This window comes from Lissotriton vulgaris, chromosome 6 (assembly GCF_964263255.1).
Source record: "Lissotriton vulgaris chromosome 6, aLisVul1.2, whole genome shotgun sequence".
NCBI classification, from domain to species: domain Eukaryota; kingdom Metazoa; phylum Chordata; class Amphibia; order Caudata; family Salamandridae; genus Lissotriton; species Lissotriton vulgaris.
Window position 1 is genome coordinate 330,566,195 of NC_141694.1, and position 22,272 is coordinate 330,588,466.

Genomic DNA, 22,272 nt, shown 5'->3' on the forward strand with positions numbered 1-22,272 from the left:
TGCTGGATAATTGTGGCCCCTTTATGGAGTCATTAGACCTAAAAGTAAACAGCGGAAAATCCCACGTAATGATAGCTGGGGGGTCGCAGGAAGATCAGCAAGGTCACCTCATTTAGTTGCCTGGGCAAACATCTCTCTAGGGTACCGGTGTTTAACTACCTAGGCGTCTTATTTGACGAAAGGGGTAATTGGTCCCCCCAGCAGAAACAGAAGAGTAACGCTGTCCTAAGAGCCACATCAGCCCTTCTTAGCTTTTCTAAAAGGCTGGGAGCGAGACCCAAGGAGGCCATGCTAAAAATATATAGGTCTAAATGCTGTGCAATTGCATCTTATGGGGCTTCTATATGGGGATATGCCTCAGTCAGCAAAATCCAACTTGTGGAAAACAGATTTCTTAGATCTTTGTTGTCAGTGCCACAGTCAACCCCAACTCTTTCTTTACATTCTGAATTAGGTGTAGGCTACATCACAGATCAACTAAAAGCTGCCCCCCTGATCTGTTGGGCAAATACGTGGCTTAACAAGGAAATCACCCTCAACCATCTTATCCTCAAAGATTGCTTAGCTCTGGAGAAGGCAGAGGGAATCCCATGGCTAGCATACGTTAGAGCGGCGTGTGTCAGACTGGGCCGACCTGAATTATACACAGCCCCAGAGGGAATTAAGAAAGAGGATGTGGTTTGGATCAAACACAATTTTAGAACCTTGCTGGAGGCAGAGAGGGAGGAAGAGGAGCTTAAAGAAAAGGGTGCAAGAAGTATCTATCTTTTACAGACGTCCACCTTAATAGAACCCTATTTAAAGATTGTCACGAAACCTTTCCACCGTTTTTTGTTGACAAGATTTAGGTTCAATTTAATACACCTCACTTTAGGTTCATTTCCGCACTGGGCTAAACCTGAAGATTCTGCACCATGCTCCTGTGATAATTTTTCGACACAAGATACACTTCATTTAATTAGTTTTGTGGCTCGCAAAAAATTTCTACTCCCCATACTACGAGAAGCAGGCTTCTTGCAAGTAAGACCAGCCCTCCTATACTAGCAACTTCTGAGTAGCGAGCATACCATTTTTAGTGTAGCAAGTTTCCTGGTGGCTGCAGTGAGGATTAATAGAAAAAGCGTGAACACCTGTTTACTTTAAAGCACATTAGGAGGAGTAGGGGGAGCTCAGTGATAAATTATGAATACAACAATTGCACTTTTGTTTTAAATTGTTGTTTTAAATTGGATTTTTCTTTAGCGTGGTGTTACAAAGTTTAACATTTGCACAAATCATGAATTGTAAATACTGTGCATATATATGAATATCTGCAAAACTTTGCATAATTTTTATTTGTATATAGTACTTGTTTTAATTTGTAGCTTCCTTAGTGGCGCTATAAAGTTTGTTATATGCACAAATCATGAACTGTAAATATTGTGTATATGTAGGAACAGCTGCTAAAACTTTGCACACCTAGCCATTTGTACATTACATTTTGGATTTTTTATTGCAACTTTTATGTATGTATGTTTGATGCTGCTTTTATGATTTTAATTAATCGAAATAAAGACTTTTGACTGACTGACTGACCATTTCCATCGTCGACTGAATCAGACTATCTCCTCATTGATGGTGCTACCGTCGTCGTAGGTAGTAGTTGATGTTGTCATTGTCATCAACGATTATTTTACAGCCGGTTTGCTAGTTGCCGGTAAGGCAGATTTTCCCAATGACAGCACTGAGGAGGGTTTCAGAAAATGTAATGCCAAACTCGGAAAAGAAGTGATAGGCTCAGACCTAGTTTGTTTATGGGGAGGCTTTCTTTATTTTATGTGTGTAGAAAGGGGGATGGACGGAGATAGGAGGCCGGGGACTGCCTGCTCTACGATGGCTGCTGTGTTTGTTTTGCTTGTGGTTTTTTTTCTCCTAAAAAGAAAAAGAACAAAAGAAAGAAAAATGGAAAGGGGAAAACTCCCTAGTGATGAAGGTGGAAAACACATTGCTAACTAAAAAAAAAAAGAAAAGCTTGAACGAGCCAGTATATCTCGAAAGACACTGAGTGATGAACAAAATAATGCAGAATTAAAAAAAAAAAAAAAATCAACTGGATTCAGGGATTACTTTTCTCACAGAGAAAACTATTCTCTCTGAGAGCATCAACTTCTGGAATTCCTAAAGCAGCTGGGTCAGTTTTCTTGTTCCTTATATCCTACATAAAGACAATATAGAAATCGCCACTGATTCACTTGTTTGGTGTTGTCAGAGTAATTTTCCTTACCAAACTGACTTGGTTTATGTTTTAAAAAAAACTCCAAACAAAATGTTTGGATTCAGTTTAGAATGAATTGCAAAGTAGGATTATATTTTATTTCAAAAATGTGTTCAGAGTTCATTCATTTGCCTGGAGAGATTCTACCGACAATCAATATTAGAGTGAAACCCATGACAGAGAAAAGGGCTTCTTCACATACCAATGCTTACATTTAGTTTTTCAAAATATTCAATACCTTTGGTTCTGTTTAGAATGAAGTGGAACTGAATAACAATTGCAATAACTGACTAAAGTATAGAGCATTCCCATACTACAAATGTACTGTTATTTAGAATAATTAAACGTTTGTACTTCAACCACTTACTGTGCCGTGCGAAATTGTCAAAAATCCATATTTCACAGAACATCTTCTTTTTTGCCAGACTTTACGAATTCTGAAAATGTGAAAAAACATGGCCTTTTGATTTTCACAGACTAATGTTTTTAAAACACTATTATTTTAATGTTATCATGAGCGGGTACTTACCCATCACTTTTCTTATAGAGATTGCCACATCGTTCTGTGCCATGCTCTTTGTTCCCTTGAGGTTGATGTAAGCTGTAGGCAGCACTTTGACGTACCTGAGAATCCTATACATTTGTAAGAAATACATTAATAAATGAAACTTATTCACATTTACGTGCCAAATGAGAAAATCACAAAAGAAGTGGCACAGTCCCACATCTATTAGTAATGGACAGTCTAACAATAACAAGCCTTATTTTAATTACCAGTTTCCATAAAGAACATCATCTTACCTTGTGTCTCAGTTTTTTCTAAAAAATGGAGTTGGGGATTTCATATTTTAGACAAAAAATGCTCATAGATGGTGAGCTTTCAGTTTGCTTATCTGTAACAATTCTTTAATTCTAGTCTGCCTTTATGTGTATGTGGAGTTTTGACTGAAACTTTTCCACGAGCAGTTAGAAAAAGACAACTGATGCACTGGCGAGAGCTCTGGTCTCCTTTAATTTTTTTATCTGCAGTACCTTAATTTGTCCATTAATATGGTGAATAGTCGAAATAAAAGTACCAGCATTCGTTGGGAAGAAAGACAGCATAATCTGAGACCTCTAACATTTTCCCATGCCAAATCTCAGGCTACATTCCTCCTTGAGGCCCAGGTCATACTTCTGAAAGTCTGATCCTTCTTAAGCGTGGTTAATAATTTCTATAATTAGTGACATTTTAGGAAATCCCATCGCACATCATTGAGCTGGGGGAAACCACAAACTTGTGCTACCTTAACAGCCCTGACCTGTGCTGTCCAAAGACAGACTTGGCATAGCTGACATAACCATGGCAGAGATGACAACCAGAATTTCTTTGTGTAGTTGTTACTTCTCTCGGTTTGGATTCAGAGAAAGTCTTGTGTCATTCAGGTGAGATTCGGTAACACACATGGGAGCATATTCTAACAGCATTCCTTACTTTTTGAAAGACCGATATGTTGAGGGGTTTGAGATGCTACAACTTTATGTTTGATTCAATAAAGTAAATAAGATTAAATGTAACACCTCCAGAGTGTAAAATGCATGAATTGTCCGCAGTGATGTTTAATGTAAGACTATGGTGGTGATAGAGCGCCATGTTATTTTGAGAATTGAAGGGGTGCGTCATAATCATGAGTTGTTAGCACCCGCATATTTAGAGGACTGTATTAACGTGTGATTATTAGAAATTTAGTAATTAATTAAATTAATTTAGGATGACTAGAATATTCATATTGTTTGAAGACTAATGTAATGCGGAACCGAGAATGTGCCTTAAGTAATGAAGAAATTATTGCTTCACGTGTAAGATGTTGCATTACGATTAAACGTGCACTATGTTAAAAGTTGCAAATGTAGGTTGCTTAATCACGAGTGAAATGTAATGCTTAAGAATGATTATGAATGCAATGCTTATAATATAGCTTAGAAATGTGATAAGGGTAAAAGCCTGATTGCATGAAAGCACCAATACAGGCCTACTACTGCTTTCTTAGCTTGGCGAAGCGGTGTAGGCCGAATTGTTTTTTCCTTGGGAATGCTGCTTTTCTCAGTTGAATTTTCCATTGTAGATTGTCGATTGGCGCACAGGCTTTCTGTTGCAGGTGCAAGGACACATGTTTGTTAGGCAGAAAACCTTTTTGTTTTAGGAGTTAGGATGGTAGAGGCAAGTACAGTGGGAGTGAGAAAGGAATGAAAAGGTGTTACATTTGGTGGAGAAGGGGCCTGGGACCCAAGAACACCAATGGTTTTGGATGAAGTGGAAGTCTTGTTAGAAAAACACCGGAGAGAAGACCTGCCGAAGGGGTTTGATTAGGGCGTGTTTAAGGTTTTGGGGATTTTGTAATAGGCAGAGTACCCTGAGGGTGGAGGGTAGACTGAGAGCAGATGAAGAGGAGAAAGCTAGAGGGGAAGCAAGGAGCATCTTAGAACAAGCTCTGTAGCTTAAGCTACTTACCCATGGAAAGTGAGTGTACTTCTTAGGAAGTCTTCACTGCTGAAACCTTTTCCTCTTGCTTGGGTGGGCATGCTAAATAGGGATGTCACCTTAGAGTTAGTGTAGAGACAGACTAATATTCCTTTCTTTTAGGTGAATGCAGTCAAGACTTCAAGCAGGGACTGTACTTATTTGTCTGATGCTTTTAGAAATTAACATTGATAATAATTTTGAGTCGCCTAAGACTAATGCGTAGAATTATGTTTGCATTAGTGCAAGTTTACTTTCTTAACCCCTTGCTGAGGTGCTTGTATATTCAGTTATTTTGGCTTTGTAATAAACCTTTAACATTTATTTCCTAGTCAGTGGTTCTTTGAATTGGATTGACATGGTCTAAGATAAGTTATTGTGAATTGGATGTTTCCCGTTTACACTTCTTAGCAGACAAAAAGATCCAGTCGACCAGGGATTCTAATGATTGGTAATAGTAAAGATCTGGATTAGAATCCGACCCTAACAGGTGGTAGCCGCAGAGGATGGTTGTCTCTAGAGTAAGGGAAGTTGTCTCTAGACTGAAAAGGGAGATCTAGATTAGGATAAGAATTTCCAGAGCCCATAGAATTCAGGCGATGATTGTTCAGCGGATTGTCAGCGGAAGACGGCGTTTCATGGAGACCGACGGAGAGTGACGGTGATGAAAGCAGCAGTTCGTGGGAGAGTGAGTATGAATAGGGTTATGCGCTGTTAGATTGCGGTGTTGTATGTTGTGATATCTTGCAGAGTTGGAGTGGCTGTTGTGTGATTGCGAGATCAGGCTGTGAGCGCGCGCAGTCCGGGAAAATCTTAGGCTCGACGAGTAGCTTAAGTGGTTGAGGTGTAGCAGATACCCAGAGTAATTGTCGACTATTGTTAAAGGGGTCGTGAGGTACCATCGACTGCCTGGACTGAGATAGTGGGAGCGAATGTGTGAGTGCATGAGTAGTAACTGACACTGGTCGTGGGGTGCTGTGTGTGGAACATCGATCAATTGTAACCTATCAGCTGAGGTGATTGTCCGGTCATTTCGTGGACAGACAGTTGACAGATTGAGGTAGACAATTACATGAGACTGTGGACGTACAGTCAGAGAAGTGATTGCTTGGACGTACAGGCAATTATTTCAGCGTATGCATGGGACATGCGAGTGAGTGAGAGACGAACTATAAAGGGGGGGGGGGACTGCTGCGAGCGGAGGAAAGTGACGTCATAAGGTGCCGTGCTGCGAGAGGACGGTTGGTTTGAAGCTGCGCTGGTATTGGTTGATTGTCATCAGTAAGAGAAAGAGTGCTGCGAATGGAGAACCGTTGATTTTGTCATGAAATGTTTTAGAGTTTTACGAGATTTGCTTAGAAGGGATAAGAAGGTGGCTACTCGGGGAGGAGAAGAGGCTTCGCCCGAGGATACCCCAGCTCATTACATGGCTACAAATGTGGGTTCACATACTATTCTTTGGCTTGAGAATTGGTGTAAAATGACATAGAGAAATGAAGAATTGACCTTTCCCCAGTAAGGAACCTTTAGATTGGAAGTGTTATATCAATTGAAATCGATTATGGCTTCTATGCGGCCTTTGCCTAGACAACACAGTTTGAGGCACTACATGCATGGATTAGGGCGGCACATGAAAGAAACAGGGATAGGAGACAGGAAAGAGTGAAAAGATCAGTTAGGGCTGTGACGAGGAAGCAGTTATAGCCGGCCGAGAGGAGCAGCCTGAATGCCCCGGGGGCACTTCACGGCCCAAACTTGTGCAGACACTACTCACTGCTAGAGGGCAGGGTCACGCCGAAGGTAAAAGGCCAGACAGAGCCACAGGTGTGGTGGAACGCCAGGACGGGGAAAGCGAACCACCAGGAGAAGCAGACGAGAGACGACCGGAGGAGAGAGACCCAAAGACTGCAGAGCAGGAAGACGCAGAGCCGACAGTGGGGAGAGACAACAGCAACGTGGCAGAAACCTGTGGCGGAGCCGGGATGTGTTCCGAGGAAGGTGATACGGACGGTGCAGCCGGGACCCTGTCAGCGGGTCCCGGCCTCAGGCAAGTGATCGGGGCGGCTGGGCGTACGGTGATGGGTTGGTGGTGTGTCCAAGCCAGCTACTCATGTTTATAGGGAACACAGCCTGACCATTGTTCTCCCTCTCCAGATAGAAAGCCAAGAAAGGGGGAAGTACCCAGAGAGAAGGGGTTGGGGATTGGAACCAGGAACGGGCTAAAAACTACCACCGGGTATACCCCTAAATATAAGGGCCGAGGTCTGTGGAGGAAAGCCCGTTCTTTTGAGGTATCGCCAAGGTCCCGAGAACCCCGCCCATTGCCTTTGACTAAAATATTGTTTTTCCCGACATAGGGAGAACGAGGCGAATTATTAACCGTCTTGTTTTTTCTGTTGCACGGAGGGCAAGCCCGGCAGACAAATCCCAGAGGAAGGAAAAACAACCGAGACACCACGGGAAGGAATCCGAAAGACAGAGGAAGAACAGACTACACATGCAGAGGAATTATTGTCCGTATTTTCTGTACAACTCAATAAAAACCCTTTCTCTTTGCAATTCGGGCCTCTTCCAATCATTCAAAGGCTTGAAAGTGGTGTCAGAAGTGGGATCGGCCGGAACCACCACACCTGACCTACGTCCCACCAGTCAAACAAGGAACTATACAGAGCAACAAGATGGCCCAACCAATCCAACTAGACGACATGCTGACTCAATTAGACAAGGGCCAGCGGCATCTACAGCTGGTAGTAGAGGCCCATTCCAGAGATGCTAAGAAAGACAGGGAACACCATCCAAGAGGCCTTACAAGCCCAAGCTGGGCTCATGGCCCAGAACCAAGCCCTGCAAGACTGGGCCATGCAAACGCTAACCAATACGATAGCCAGCATGAAGGTACATCCCAATGTACCAAGTTCTGTACTCCAAAAATACTGAGCTGGAGAAGATCCGGACTTCTTTTATACAAATTTTGAAAGAGTAGCCAGTACAGCGCAAGGGCCCGAAGAAAGGTGGGGACAATAAATAGTACCCCTGCGGTCTGGAAAGCTTCAAACAGCTTATCAGGCCGAAAAATCCTGCGGGCAATACCCCATATGAGACCATAAAGAAAACAATATTGGAGCGCCTAGGGTGCGACCAGGAACAGTACCGCACACGCTTCCGAAAGGAGGAATAGCAAACACAGGACAATCCCAGGGCCTATTTCTACTGTAAACAAGACCTTGGCACCCGGTGGCTGCAGCCACATACTGTAGGAGAGTAGGGTCTGCAATCCTATGATCACCCCAGAGTTTTGCTTCACTGGTTTACGACTTCCCTGGCTGTGGGCCTGCTAATCAGACCCACAGCCTAACTGTTCTCTCTCTAAATTGACACATGTACCTTAGGTGCATTTACCAATTGGTACTGGGCCACCTTATCAGTCTCTGTATCCAGGGCATAGGTGCACCCAGGGCCTACCAGGGGCTGCAGCATGTATTATGTCACCCCTGGCTGGCCATCTAAATCTGACACAATTGGCTGCACGACAGCTGGGGCAAGGTGGTGTAATCACCCTTTGCTTTAGATATAGTATTCTTATATCTAACCCTAAAAATGGACACATGTATTCCTATCAGTCACTCCTATGGCAGGCCTTAACAATCCTGAAGGCAGAGTGCTTGGAATCATGTGAGATGGTGCTCTGGTATGAGCTGAGTCCGTTTGCAGCTTGCGGAATCAAGTACTAATAGCTGTTCCATGATAACACGTACCATATACTCTTAAATGCATTATAATCCTCGCGGTTATTTGCCAACTTTGGTATCGCTTTATCAAAACATGTCGAGGAAGGTGTCATACGAATTGGAATACTAACCCCTCGCCAATTCTGGCGACGGGGTTAGCATTCCACCCTTCTAGAGGGACACAACATGTAGGTAACTGTGAACCCCGGTTAAAGCTAACTCGAGCCTCAGCATCACAAAATGGATGCTGCCACCACAGACACAAGTCTGACCTCCTGCTGCTGGGAGTCCTTCCAGCGAGGAGAGCTTGGACAAAGGGTTTCCTGTCAGGGGCGGTGCTAGCACAATCCCAGACAGGGTTTTTGTGTATCGCAGGTAGGCAGGGCTGAGAGGAAGGTGACTGCAAGTGGCACCCCGGTGCTCACTGTGCATATGCCGGCTTGAACCAGTTCCAGGGGCACACCAGCCCCTGAGCTGGGGAAAGTCCGGACAAGGGAGAGGGGTGTAACCACCCCCCTTCCTGGTCCCACCCATGGGCAGGACCTAGTCGCGTGCCAGCCCGTTTCTTTAGTATAAAGGTGGGAGCGAGCCCCCTTCCCAAATTAGATAATTCTGAATCTTGACTACTTTCCACGAAAGGACTCTTGACTATTTCTGAAGACTCTCCCTTTTGTGGCTAAGGAGTAGCCACCCTGCACCCGCAGGCACCATCTAAGCATTGCGGTTTGCTGTAAGTCCATCCTCCGGATCAAGACTGCCCAGCTCGACGAGACCCGGATTCCCTGGCATCTCTGACCTCTACCTGCACCATCAGCCCAGCTGAGATTCGTGGGTGTGAGGAGACCTGAAGGGACCAGCCATCTTCAAAACTGCACGTCGCTTATCCAGCACGACCGCTGAGGGATCCTCGAGTGAGTGCTTAGGGGTTTGAGAAACCCTAACCCTGAGCAGCTCCAGCACCGAAGTCCAGCCCCCCAGCATCCACGAGATCTGCGTGGGGCCCTTCTGCTCTTTGCTGCTCACCGCGTTGTCCAGCCACTTGCCTGCTGGCTTGTAGCCCTCCTGACGACGAACCACGACGATTACAACGCTGGTCTGGTTGCTCCAGACTGGCCCTTGCTCCCCTCCAAAAGAGGAGCAACCCGGACCCTCCTGGTCCACTACAGACGCCATCTTGACTCCACCGCGTGGGCTTGCCTTTGGCCAAGGTTTGTTGCCCCAATCCTGGGTCCAGCATCGCCGACAGCAGACACCTTCGTGGGACAGCTCGCACCTCCATCCTGGTCGCCGACAACGCCTCCTGGTCCGAGAGACAGCAGAGTCCAGCGTCGCCCACTCACCTGGTCGAGGTGACTTCATCCGGTGCCCTCCTGGTGCCCATCTGATCACTGGCTAGTGATTAAGAACTGAGTCCCCTCTGCTTTCAGGTCGTGCCCATCATCGATCCAGGCTTGGATCACTCCGAACATCATCACTGGTCGCCTGCCAGCAACTTCTTCTTTCAGGCTCCATAGACTGTAACGAGGATTCCCGACGTCTTTTGAACCCTATGCAGCCGCAGCCCCTGGGCTAGGTAACCTGAGCATTTCGGTGCTCCAACGTAGGTTCACTATCTAAGTGTCCAGATCCTTTTTAGTTTTCAGCCTATCTAGTCGGATTCGTCCGATAACTGTAACTTTACGAATACTAGTATCCATAGACTTTGTCCCGCATCCCGCGTGAGAGTGCACACTCTGCACCCGATCTCCCTAGGTCTCCTGCTCCTAACCTAAAGGTTCAGTAGTGTAGTCCTAGCGATCCCTAAGCCTCTGGATCTTGTTACTTACCTGCTAGTATTTCGCATTCCACTTTTAGTGTATATGGTTTTTCGTGCCCCTCGGGCATTTGTCTAAATTGTGCAACTTAAAGTATTTTCTTAAGAGTTTTGTATTGTGCTTAGCTCCCCGACTCATAAAGAGATCAGGGTAGACTTGTTATAAATAAATATCCTTTTATTTTCATAACAACTTGTGTGGTGTCCTTTTACTTGGTGGTATATGTGATAGTATAACAGCTGGCTTAACACGCCCTCTAGAGTTTAGCCTAAAGACTGCTCTTGTCCATGCTACTAGGATAGCTGGTCTATAAGGTTGACTTACAACCAATCATCAATAAGGGTCGTTTGGTATGATACACAGTGATCACTAGAATAGTGAGCACTATATATCAGGCCAACTTCTCACACATACCTCGAGTAAAGAGGAAGTGGTAGAGAAAGTCCTCCTAGAGCATTTCATCGAGGGCCTACCCACAACCACACGGGCGTGGGTAAGGCAACATCCCAACCTGACGGTAACCAACGCCATCGAATTAGCATGTGCTCACCAGAGGAACCCGGAGGTGCGGCCCTTTACTCCGAGGATACCCAACGCTATCATCCACCGTTGGAGAACAACAGCCCCGGGGCCCTTGAACCCCTCCCCTAGGCCTCTTATTGATCCGAGGCTCCTACCACGGTCCGTAGGAAAAGAGAGCGGACAAACCCCCCAATGCTTCAACTGTGCGGAGTGGGGCCGCATAGCCCGCAATTGCCCGCAAAAGACAACCAGCGCCGAGCCCATGGAGGTCGGGTACACTCGAGGAAAAGTCCTATGGGCAGGAGAAGGAAAAGAGGCGTACCACCTAACCTTGGATATCAACGGCGTCACGACGCAAGTCCTAGTAGATTCCGGCTGCCGACACTCCCTCATCTCAGTGGAAAGAGTACAAGAACACCAGTGGCAACAAGGGGAAAGGGTATCCTTCACTTGTGTCCATGGGGACCAAAAGGAGTACCCTGTGGCGTTAGTGACCTGAGAAAATAGAGAACAGAAAGACCTGATACGGGTAGGAGTCATCCCTCGGTTAGTAGAGGACATGATAAGAGGTACAGATTATGCAGGGTTTTCTAATCTGCTCACACAAGCAATATTAGAAAGAGAGGCCCAAAGCTGGCTGCAGGGTGCCCCACTATCCACTACAGACATCGCTCTGGGTGTGTACAAAAAGAGTAAAACCAGCAGAGAAAAAAGAGAAGGAAAATCGCTAGCAGTCTTAAACGGTCAGGTTAACACACCCTCTACCTCCTTCTCCCCAGGCACCGACCAGAGACCTCCGTCCAGTTTCAGAGCCGAGCAAAAGGAAGACCCAGCATTAGAACACCCTTGGGCCAGGAGTATATCCGACGAGGAAGATCAGGTAGGACCTGTTTTGTTCACCGCAAAGGCTTATTATACAGAAAAATAACCAAGGCCGATGAAACAGTCTATCAGCTTTTGGTACCCCTTGCCTTTCGTACCCAGGTACTGTATCTGGCCCACAATCAAGCGGGTGGGGGCCACTATGGTAGAGAGAGAAAACGGAGGAATATCTGCTAAAACAGTTCTATTTGCCCGGGGTCTTTTCCAACATCCACAGGTACTGTGCAGCATGCACCAAGTGCCAATTCACAAACCCACCACACGTCCCCAAGGCCCCCTTATGTCCTCTACCAATAATAGAGGTACCTTTCTCACTAGTAGGGATGGACCTAGTCGGGGCCTTAAGTCAATTCAGCGTGGGGTTACCAGTCCATTTTAGCCCTAGTGGACTATGCGACCCGCTATCCTGAAGCGATTCCCCTTACCAGCATGACCACCACTAGCGTTGCTCAAGCCATGATATCCCTTTTCGGGCGAGTAGGGTTCCCAAAAGAACTCCTCACCGACCAGGGGACGCCCTTTATGTCAAAGCTTATGGCTCAGATCTGCTCCATAATGGGAGTTAAACAGATACGCACCTCGGTCTACCACCCCCAGACGGATGGCCTGGTAGAATGCAACCAGACCATAAGAACCATACTAAAAGAGACCGTGTCATAAACTGGCAGGGATTGGGATAGACAGTTGCCCCTTACCTTATTTGCGATTAGGAAACACACACCCAGTCCTCCACCAGCCATAGCACCTTTGAACTGGTGTTTGGTAGAAAACCCCGGACCCTGGTCGATATGGCTGCTGAAAGGTGGGAGAAAGAGGACGACGACAGAAGAACCCTGCTTGACTATGCAGCCCAGTTAAAGGACAGGTTGTCTACTCTTTGGGACAGTGTCAGAAAGAACCTAGACGCAGCCCAACAAAAGCAGAAAAACACATGACCGATAGGCCTGCCTTAGACAATTTTCCGTCGGATACAAGGTCCTGATCCTTCTTCCTACCTCCGATAATAAACTGTTAGCCCACTGGCAGGGTCCCTATGTCATTCTCACACAAATGACTCCAGTTACCTATAGGGTCGCTGTTCCCCACACCGGCAGAACAGGGCAGATATATCATGTTAACTTGTTGAAATGCTGGACAGATGAACCCAAAACAGACGGAAACCCTCCCACAAACCTATATATCACGAACAGTAAACCCCTAGACATCTCGTTTCCCCAGATAGACTAAACTCCGGGAGTTGCAAAAATACCCAAGGGCTCCCACTTAAGCCCAGAACAGGACACAGCCCTTTGTAGTCTCCTCTATGACCACCAGGATGTCTTTTCAGCAACACCAGGAAAAACCCATCTAGTACAACATGACATAGACACGAATGGGGCTCGCCCAATTAGACAGAGACCCTACAGAATCCCAGAGGCCAGGCGACCCTTGGTAGAGAGGGAAGTAACAGACATGCTTCGTATGGGGATCATTGAGATGTCCTCTAGCCTGTGGTGTTCCCCTCTTGTTCTGGTACCGAAACCCAACGTTACCATTTGTTTTTGTGTGGATTTTAGACAACTGAATGAGGTGTCCCACTTTGACTCCTATCCCATGCCCCGAGTGGACGAAATGATAGATAGACTAGGGAACGCCAAATATATGACAACATTGGACCTGACTAAGAGATATTGGCAAATAGCAGTCACCCCTAGGGCACAAGAAAAGACCGCTTTCGCTACCCCTTCCGGTCTATACCAATTCAGAGTTCTTCCCTTCGGGTTGCACGGAGCCCCAGACACTTTTCAAAGGCTTATGGACATCATATTAAGACCACATCACGAATATGCAGCGGCATATTTTTTTAAAAAAAGTTTTTATTATTTTTCCACCATTATACAATGTCCAATCAAATGAAGATTACTTAATTAAGACTACCCCCCTCCCACCCCCACCCCTCAAGACCTGTAAAACCATTAATATAGGCGCAAAACGAAAATAAAACAGAGAAGAGGAAGAGCAAAAGGCGAGAGGTATAAGCAAGTAGAGAGAGATGTTAAGAGTTCCTTCAGGCTACACCTACTATATCTCCCGGTCGTGTTGCCTTTGTTGCTCAATCCAGGTGGAAAATTTCCCCCAAACCTCAGAGCCTATCTTACTTTTTCTTTGTCCTTTCTTGGTGTATACTGCCCTTTCTAGGTGGAATGTGGCTACCAACCTGGCCAGCCATTGTGCGAAGAAGGGGGAACCGGTGTCTAGCCAAACGGAGGAAACACAGATCCTCCATACTGCCATTGCTATAAAGACCAGCCCTTCCTCCTTAATTCTTGGTGAATTAGATTGGATCCCCAGAAGGATGATCGTAGGGTTTAAGGTAATTGGTTGGTTAGTTATTTCGCTAAGTAGGTTCTGTATTTTAAGCAAGGTCGGAGCTAATTTTGGGCAGGTTGCGAAAATGTGTATTGAATCTGCCCCTACTTCGGAGCAACGCGGTCATAGTGTTCCTTTCCCGGATCCACATTTGATGATTTTACTTGGTGTCATATAAAGAAAGAAAATTGTTTTAAAATGTTGTGCTTGTAATTTGGCGGAGATTAGGATCTGTTGTGATAGAAGCCGAGAATCATAAAAAAGCTTTGGGGTGAATCAAGTTTGACATGCCATTTAATAGAGATGGATTCTAGGTCGTCTGGGGTTTGCCTGTTAAGCATTTGGTAAATGCCTTCAATACGAGGGGTGGTGGTGTTACGTAGAGCATGTGGAAGTTCAACTTCGGCGAACCCTGTAGTTCAACCCACTTTCCTGGATAGGTAGCCATGAATGGACAGATACTTAAGTAAGTCTTGACTTTTTAGTTTAAATTTAGATTGGAGATTTGTAAAAGATTCAATCCCCCCCGGTTGTGATCAGGTCCCCAAGTTTCACTATTCCGGCCCTGTGCTAGTAAGAAAGGTAAGATGGACTAAAAATAGCTGGTAAGTTGTTATTGTTAACTATGGGAGAGTAAAAATTAAATCTGCCAATTCTAAATATTCTCCAGATGTGGGGGAAGACTTTATATGAGTTCATTAGTGTCTTGAATTTTACACGGTTGTAGTAGCCATATGTTGTTTCACGGAGTAGGCAGCCCCAATGTTGGTCCCCTAGTAAGAGCTGAAAGATTGAGGGTAGGGATGGCCGATTGTTGTGCCGTAAGTAGATTCTCTTACTAGTACTGAGCTGTACTCTAGTACTGCCGCCCAGTAGTATAGAGTGATATTAGGAAAAGACCAGCCCACTCTTTCTTTTGGAAGTGTGAGTTGTTTCAGTGCTCGTCTGGGCTGAGCATAGGCCCAGATAAATTGAGTGAAGATCTGCTAATATTTGAGAAGGCTTTTTTTTACTGAATTCGAGGGGTATACTACGGAAAAAATAGAGTAACTTTGGAAAATATGTCATTTTGATGAAGTTGCATCTGCCAACTAGCGTTAAATGTAGGTTGTCAATCTGCTTTAAAGCCTTCTTAGTCTGGACGACAAGGGGAGCCAGGTTGTCTGTGACTATTTCCTCCAGCTTGGGTGAGACAAACACCCCCAAGTATTTAGCCTCGGGTACCCCCCGGTCATCGGACCAAGTAATTTTGTTATTTACTAAGATCTGAGTCTTGTTTTTATTGAGGGCATAACCAGATAGCCTCTCAAATTTCTGGGCCTCCCCTTCTAGTGCAAGTATGGTGTGGGCAGGGTCTGGAGAGGTGATGGCAAGGTCGTCGGCATAGGCCAGGATTTTGCAGCTATTATGAAAGTAGGTTACTAGGGTGATATTGTCATTTTTCTCTATCTGTTTAATGAAAGGATCCAGGTAAAGGGCGAACAGTAAAGGCGAGCAGGAACAACCCTGCCTGGTGCCCCGGGAGATGTTAAAGGGATCAGTAAGCTGTCCATTTATGGTGACACTAGCTGTTGGATTAGAATAAAGTGCCTGTGTTTCCAGCATGAGCTTGTCCCCGAACCCCAATCTACACATTACCTCCCATAGGAATCGCCAGGAGACCGGGTCAAAGGCCTTTTCGGCGTCGAGTAACGTGAGCGACATCGGGTCTCCGGCAGCATGTGCAGTGTCAAACAAGGTAATCACTCTCCTGACATGTTCCGTGGTCCCTTTCTTGGGTATGAAACCATGCTGCCACTCCGAGACAAGAGATTCCACTACTCGGGAGATTCTGGAGGCTAGCACCTTGGAGAATATTTTAGAGTCACAGTTAATGAGGGTTATGGGTCTGTAGGAGCTCATATCTAAAGACAGAGATTCTAGCTCTGGACCAAGAGGTCGGAGGGGAAGTCCTGTTGAAGATAGATGTTATTACCTCAGTGAGTATAGCTTTGATTTGCTGAGCAAAGACTTTGAAGAATTCAACGGGTATGCCGTCAGGGCCTGATGCCTTCCCATCCGGGAGGCTAGTGAGGGCGTCCAGAATTTCCTCCCACGTGGGGGTAAGATCTGAAAGCTTACTATCTTCTGGGCTAAGTTGTCTTGGTTCGATCTCGCTGAGGTAGTTGGAAATTTCCCTGACTAGGACATCCCCCGTGGAGCAGCTTTCTTCCGTGTATAATTTGGCATAGTTCTCCTGGAATCCCTTCCGAATAAGACTAGGATCAGTGACCTCAGAACCAGAGAGAAGTCTGATTGAGTGGATTTCGCTACTAGTAACCTGTTGTCTTGTCCTAACGGCTAGGTGGTGTTATCACTACACTCGTAGTTCTTTTCCCTTGCTGCTGCCTACTTTGCCGCGATTATTTCCATAAAGACAGCTCCTATTTCAGCTTTGGCCAAGACTGCTTCTTTATGGGCAGGCTGGCAGTCTAGTCCTGCATGGATTGCTTGGGTTAGCTTAATTTCTATGTTTCTTAGTTTTTCTTGTAGATCCCAGATTAAAGTTTTTTCCACTTTGTTTTTTTGAGTAGAGAACCTTAGGGTCTCACCTCGGATCCCTGCCTTTAATGTGTCCCAGACTATCATTTGAGAGGCAGAGCCAATGTTTATCTCCAGGAACTCTTGAATCCATCCCTGCATGTGGGTTACGTAGCTGCTGTCATACAATAGTGCTTTCTCGAAAATCCAATAAGTAGCCTCTTTAGGTTGTCCAAGCCCCTTGATGGCAATAATGAGAGGGTTGTGGTCGGATAGAAAGCGAGGTGTGATGTCAATTGTGTAGTTGTTGGTGAATGAGGCAGAGATAAAGAAGTAGTCTAGCCTGACTAGGACTTGGTGCGGGGCAGAGTAGAAAGTATACCCGGGTTGCGCAGCGTTTTAGCTCGCCCAGCTCTCTATTAATCCGTGAGTCTGAATAAGATTTGTTAGGGCCTGAAAGACTAGGGGTTTCCTCCCTTTATAGCTCCATGTTGTAATAGTAGCCCAATCACAAGGTAGATGTATATTAAAGTCCCCACAAAGCACTATGGGAGTGGGCCAGTGCACTAGCTCGCCGGAGACTTGGTTAATGGCCCCAGGGTCATCAGCGTTACTCCAATATATTGAACAAAGGGTAATAGAAGAGTTGTTGGGGAGTTGAATCTGGGTAATGACCCACCTCCCTAGTGGGTCAGATTTGGTCCGTGGGTTGCTGGTGACAACTCTTCTGTCGGCTATAACTCCCACTCCCTTTGTTTTAGCCCTCTGCGTGGTGGCGCCCACTACCTTGAACCCAAGAGTGTTTAGTAGGTGTTTTTGTGACTGTTCTACATGGGTTTCTTGCAGGTATATGATTTCCCCCCCCCCAAGTGTTCGTAGACCCAGAGCCACTTTCTGCCTTTTAGAGGCATCATTTAGTCCACAAACGTTGACTGAGACAATTCGTAATGAATCTAGCCTAGCCATCTAAAAGGTATGAAGTTGAAGGCCTATTCGAAATCAATGAGGTTGTATTTACAGATATAATCGAGTTGCCAAGAAATTATTGTGAGTGTTTTGCGCCTGAGTGTACTTCCTGTGTCCCTTCCCACCCCTCCCACCCCTCCCCCACCCTCCCCACCCACCCCCTTAAGTGAGCAATCAGGTCAGGCCTGAATGATGGAGGTCAATCATGAGCCTCGGCTGCTGGCCACGCCAGCCAAAAAAAAAAAAAAAAAAAAGAATGAAGAATAAATAACTTTGATCTAGTGATCGGCCACTAACCCTTCCCTGTGCTGTGCGCAGATTAAGTGCAGAGTGTTAGATACAAGTGTGTGATAATTTTTCGTTCTTGCCCTCTCTTCCCCCCTTTCTTTTGAGAGCTCTCCCCACTTGTGCACCCCCCTTTTTTTAATATTTTGTTTTTTCTTTCCTGAGAGGGGATGCAGAAAGCAGGCAAAAAAAGTCAGAATTCAAGATTCTTAAAGATTAACAGAGCATGTAGAAGAGGTTGTAGGCACAAGCAGAGATTGAGTTTAGCAGAGAGGACGCCCCCCCTGGTTAGAAAAATTAGTTGCCAGTAGGTTGCAAAAGTTGCAGGAAGAGGGAGAAGAGAACAGCAACACCTTTTTCCCCCTTTTCCCCAGTTTTAGACTTTGTGTCCCTTCTTAAGCTTTGCTTCTTCCAGGTACTCTCTGGCTTTGATTTCGGACAGGAAAACCTTGGTGGTGCCATGCAGGATAACCTTCAGCCTAGCCGGGTTCATAAGATATACCTCAGCGCCCAGCTGCTGGAAGGGAGAGATCAGTTGGCGCAAGTGCCACCTTCGCTCCACAGTCTGGTGACAGAAGTCTGGTTTGGCCAAAAAGGTAATTCCATTGGCCCCTTTCTTAGAGTTGCGACGAGCTTGGTCATACACCAACTGTTTTAAGAGGAAGTTGCCAAAATACACAAGGAACACCCGAGGCTGCCCTTCAGTTGAGTTACCGTTGTTATATTGCTGTTTCAAAAAAAAGGGGAAGCGATGAGCTCGCTGCACTTCACGGTTTCAATCCCAGCCTGGGTGTTCCGGAAAGGAGTCGTGTAGTAGCTTGACTATGAATTGTCTAGGATCTTCCCCCTCCTTCCCTTTTGGAATTCCAAGCAGGCGGAGGCTATTCCTGTGTTGTCGGTTTTCTTGTTCTTCCATTTTGACCATTAGGTCTGTAAGACAAGCAGAGTTGGACTCAATCAACCTTTAAGCAGCCACTGCTTTGGTTTCCAAGTGCTCCGTCCTAGCCTCAACCATACCCACCCGGTCGCTGATGTCTGTACAGGTTTTATTCAGTCTTCTAAGGCCGCCCTGTAATTTTTTTGCTGCATTCTTAGCAGTCCGGTTATCCGCTCTGACCTCCTCTTGGAAATCCTTGATAGAAGTGAGTATAGCCGCCAGTGAGGGCTCCATTGTCTCGGATGTTATGGTTTGTGGTTTTCTCGGGCTGTGCCACTGTGGTTGAGTTGGTCTGTCTTCATCCAGATGGTAAGACATCTGCGAGTCTGAGTAGTCCCATTTAAGTTGGCTTCGCCGCTTAGTCTTATTTCTTGATTTTTTAGGGTGCACAGCTGTCTCAGGGTTGATGCGGGAGGTCTCGCTGTCCTCTTCGCTAGCACTGTTGGTGTCCTCTTCTGCACGGAGGAGGCAGGGGGGTGATAGCAATGTCCGTATTGTTAGTGGTGGTTTGAGCTCTATCAGTAGTAGCACTGTCCTGCTGTGGAAGAGCATTAGGTGGTGTAGAAGAGGGTGGTGTCCCTATACTGCTTTTAGCACTGGCAGCCTGGGTTTTAGCTACCAGAAAAATCTTGGCAGGGAGGGGCTGGGTAGAGCCAGAGTCTTTGCAGTCTTTACTGGGAGCCCCAACTCCTGTCTTCCCAAGGTTAGTTTTTTCACCCCACTCACCCCACTGACCTGTTCAGATTTGGTCTTCCCAGGTCCGTCTTCTACCGAAGGGTCCTTTCCTGGAATGGGTGTCTTCTGTTTAAGCCCTTTCTTGGCCCCACGTGCATTCATCCTTATGTTTGGCAACTCGCCGAGTTTGGCTTTCTCCAAGGTCATGTGGCAGTTTGAGGGCCCGTGTGTTACGATCAACGCTGCAGCGGCCAAAAACAAAGAGCTCAGGTTCCAACAAACCGGCACCAATCCCACACAGCGCCTGTCAGCGCTCCTGTCGGGTGCCTCACTTTCGTGCACGCAAACCGCGTGGAAAGAAAAAAGTTTAGCCTCCGAAACAAATGAGGCAAAGGAGTCTAGGGAACATTTCACCCGTCTCCAGGTCTTCTCGGCAAATCCGGGAAATGCGCCGAGCAGTCCCGCACCTCCTAGCGAGACCCGCGGCGTCCTCCGTGGTCTCATGATTACTGGCAGCCTGTGCGCTCGAGAACCAAGCATAGCAGATGTGCGTGCAGGGCAGCTAGCCGATCATCACTGCGTTTGGTGACTGGCGTGGGCCGAGCAGTGCGGGGACTCACGCTGACTCCATCTTGCCCTCCTGCCGGCAACCTGCCTCTCCTCAACAGAAAGGGGCTGAACCTAGTGCTGCAGCAGCATATTTAGATGACCATCATCTACAGTGCTACCTGGGAGGAACACCTCAAACACCTCAGGGTGATATTTACCTGCCTGTGTGCCTCCGGCCTGACTGCTAACCCTGAAAAATGTATGGTAGCTACCGACGAAGTCCGATATCTGGGCTATCACATCCAAGGGAGACACATCCGGCACTAGATAGACAAAGTGGAAGCAATTTCAGCTCTAGAAAACCACACCACTAAAAAGGGTATCAGGGCTTTCCTGGGGCGGGTGGGTTACTACAGACGGTTCATTCCCCGCTTCTCAGAGAAAGACGCACCCCTCACTGACATGTTGAAGAAAACACAACCCAACTCAATTGGACTCTGGTCCCAGAAACAGTCCCAAAGTTTTAAACGCCTCAAAGCCCATTTGTGTAACGATCCGATTCTGAAATGCCCTGACTTTTCTTCTTCTTTCACGCTACAGAGGGATGCCTCTGACCAAGGCCTAGGGGCAGTCCTGTCCCAGACAACACCGACTGGCGACTTACATTAAATTGTATTTCTCAGCCGAAAGCTACTTCCTAGGGAAAAAAGATACTCCACGATAGAATAAGAATGTTTGGCCATTTGCTGGGCAGTCCAGGCCCTGCAGTACTATTTGCTAGGCCGCACCTTTACGTTAGTAACGGACCATGCTCCCCTGATTTTGCTGGCTAGACACAAAGACACCAATGCTTGGATTCTTTGTTGGTTCTTAGCTCTACAACCTTTTTCATTCTAGGTAACTCACCACCCAGGATCGATGCAAACGAACGTGGACTTCCTCTCCCGCAGCCCGGTCTCTACATGGCCCGATTGGCCATGACTGGTGGGGAGGCACTGTGACGAGGAAGCAGGTATAGCCGGCCCGGAGGAGCAGCCCAAATGCCCCGGGGGCAAAGCACAGCCCCAACTTGTGCTGACACTACTCACTGCTAGAGGGCGGGGTCCCGTCAAAGGTAAAAGGCCAGACAGAGCCACAGGTGTGGTGGAACGCCAGGACGGAGAAAGCGGGGAAAGCGAACCACCAGGAGAAGCAGACGAGAGACAACCAGAGGAGAGAGACCGAAAGACTGCGGATCAGTAAGACGCAGAGCCGACAACGAGAAAAGACGACAGCAACGTGGCAGAACCCCGTGGCGGAGCCGGGACGTGTTCCGAGTAACCATGGAGCCATGGGAATGCAGAGAATAGAATGGGTTCTGGAGATACATCTGAAGCGAATAGGCACAGAGAACAAGCCAATGGTTATAGGGAGCTGAGTGAAACATCTAGTCAAGGTATCTTGAAAGCAGCGATAAAGGCAAGGAGGTTAGATGAAATGCGGTTAAAAGCAGAGGTGGATGAGATAGTTGAAGGGAATTTGCCTTTGGAGAGAGTGGAACTTTACGAGCCAGATGAGTTGCTGTTTGTAGCTAAATATGTGACTCACAAAGCAAGTTCAGCCCATGAGAAATTGACTGAACTGGCAAACAGATATGAGGTGGATTTGTCTAAAACAAATATGTTGCAAGGTAGTCACAGGTAACAGTACACTGATCAAGACTTAGATGAAAAGAGGGTCATTGGGATAAAGACTCACATTAGGGAACTGATCATAGGGATAAAAACATGGAATAGACCTGACAAATGGGAAGAAATGTGGTCTAAGAAAAAGAGTATCAGATAAGAGTGTGGCTGACATGCCTCCTCCGGGAGGGGGAACCTCAGGAATAGGAAATTACCCTTTACGAGAAGTATCTAGCGGAGGATATGTGTATGTGCCATGGAGTATGGGTGATTTGGCCGCATTTACAAATGATTTCCCAAAATTGAGGGAGAACCCAGTTGAGTGGTACAAACAGGTTGAGAGGTTCGTCAAGCTTTCAAAGGTTTTGTGGATTGATTTGAACACACTGTTAGACATTGTGGTTCCAAGTGATCTATGGGCAGCTAGTAAAGTTGCGATTAAGTGGCCTACTTCGGAACCAGAAAGAGATGCTATCACTAATGGTCTGTCACCGACTGTTATGAAAAAGTATGAGCAAGCAATCACATGGCTGAAATCTAAGGTATCTCCATAGGATATCGATTGGGTGAAGATAGATCGGAAGGTTCAAGAGCCAAAGGAAACGGTGCATGAATAATATGAGAGAC

The 22,272-nt window shown here is 46.4% G+C and overlaps 1 protein-coding gene across 2 annotated transcripts in view; it reads right to left on the minus strand.

Annotated features, from left to right (window-relative positions):
- The window catches only part of ASAP2 (ArfGAP with SH3 domain, ankyrin repeat and PH domain 2), a 1,186,778-nt gene that overhangs the window by 729,538 nt on the left and 434,968 nt on the right, over positions 1 to 22,272 (minus strand). For both annotated transcript variants that reach the window (XM_086926365.1, XM_086926364.1), the window contains exons 10-11: positions 2,784 to 2,887; positions 2,622 to 2,691 (exon numbers count right to left, since the gene is read on the minus strand). In XM_086926365.1, coding sequence (XP_086782491.1) covers positions 2,622 to 2,691; positions 2,784 to 2,887 — 174 coding nt within the window. The remainder of the gene's footprint in view (positions 1 to 2,621; positions 2,692 to 2,783; positions 2,888 to 22,272) is intronic.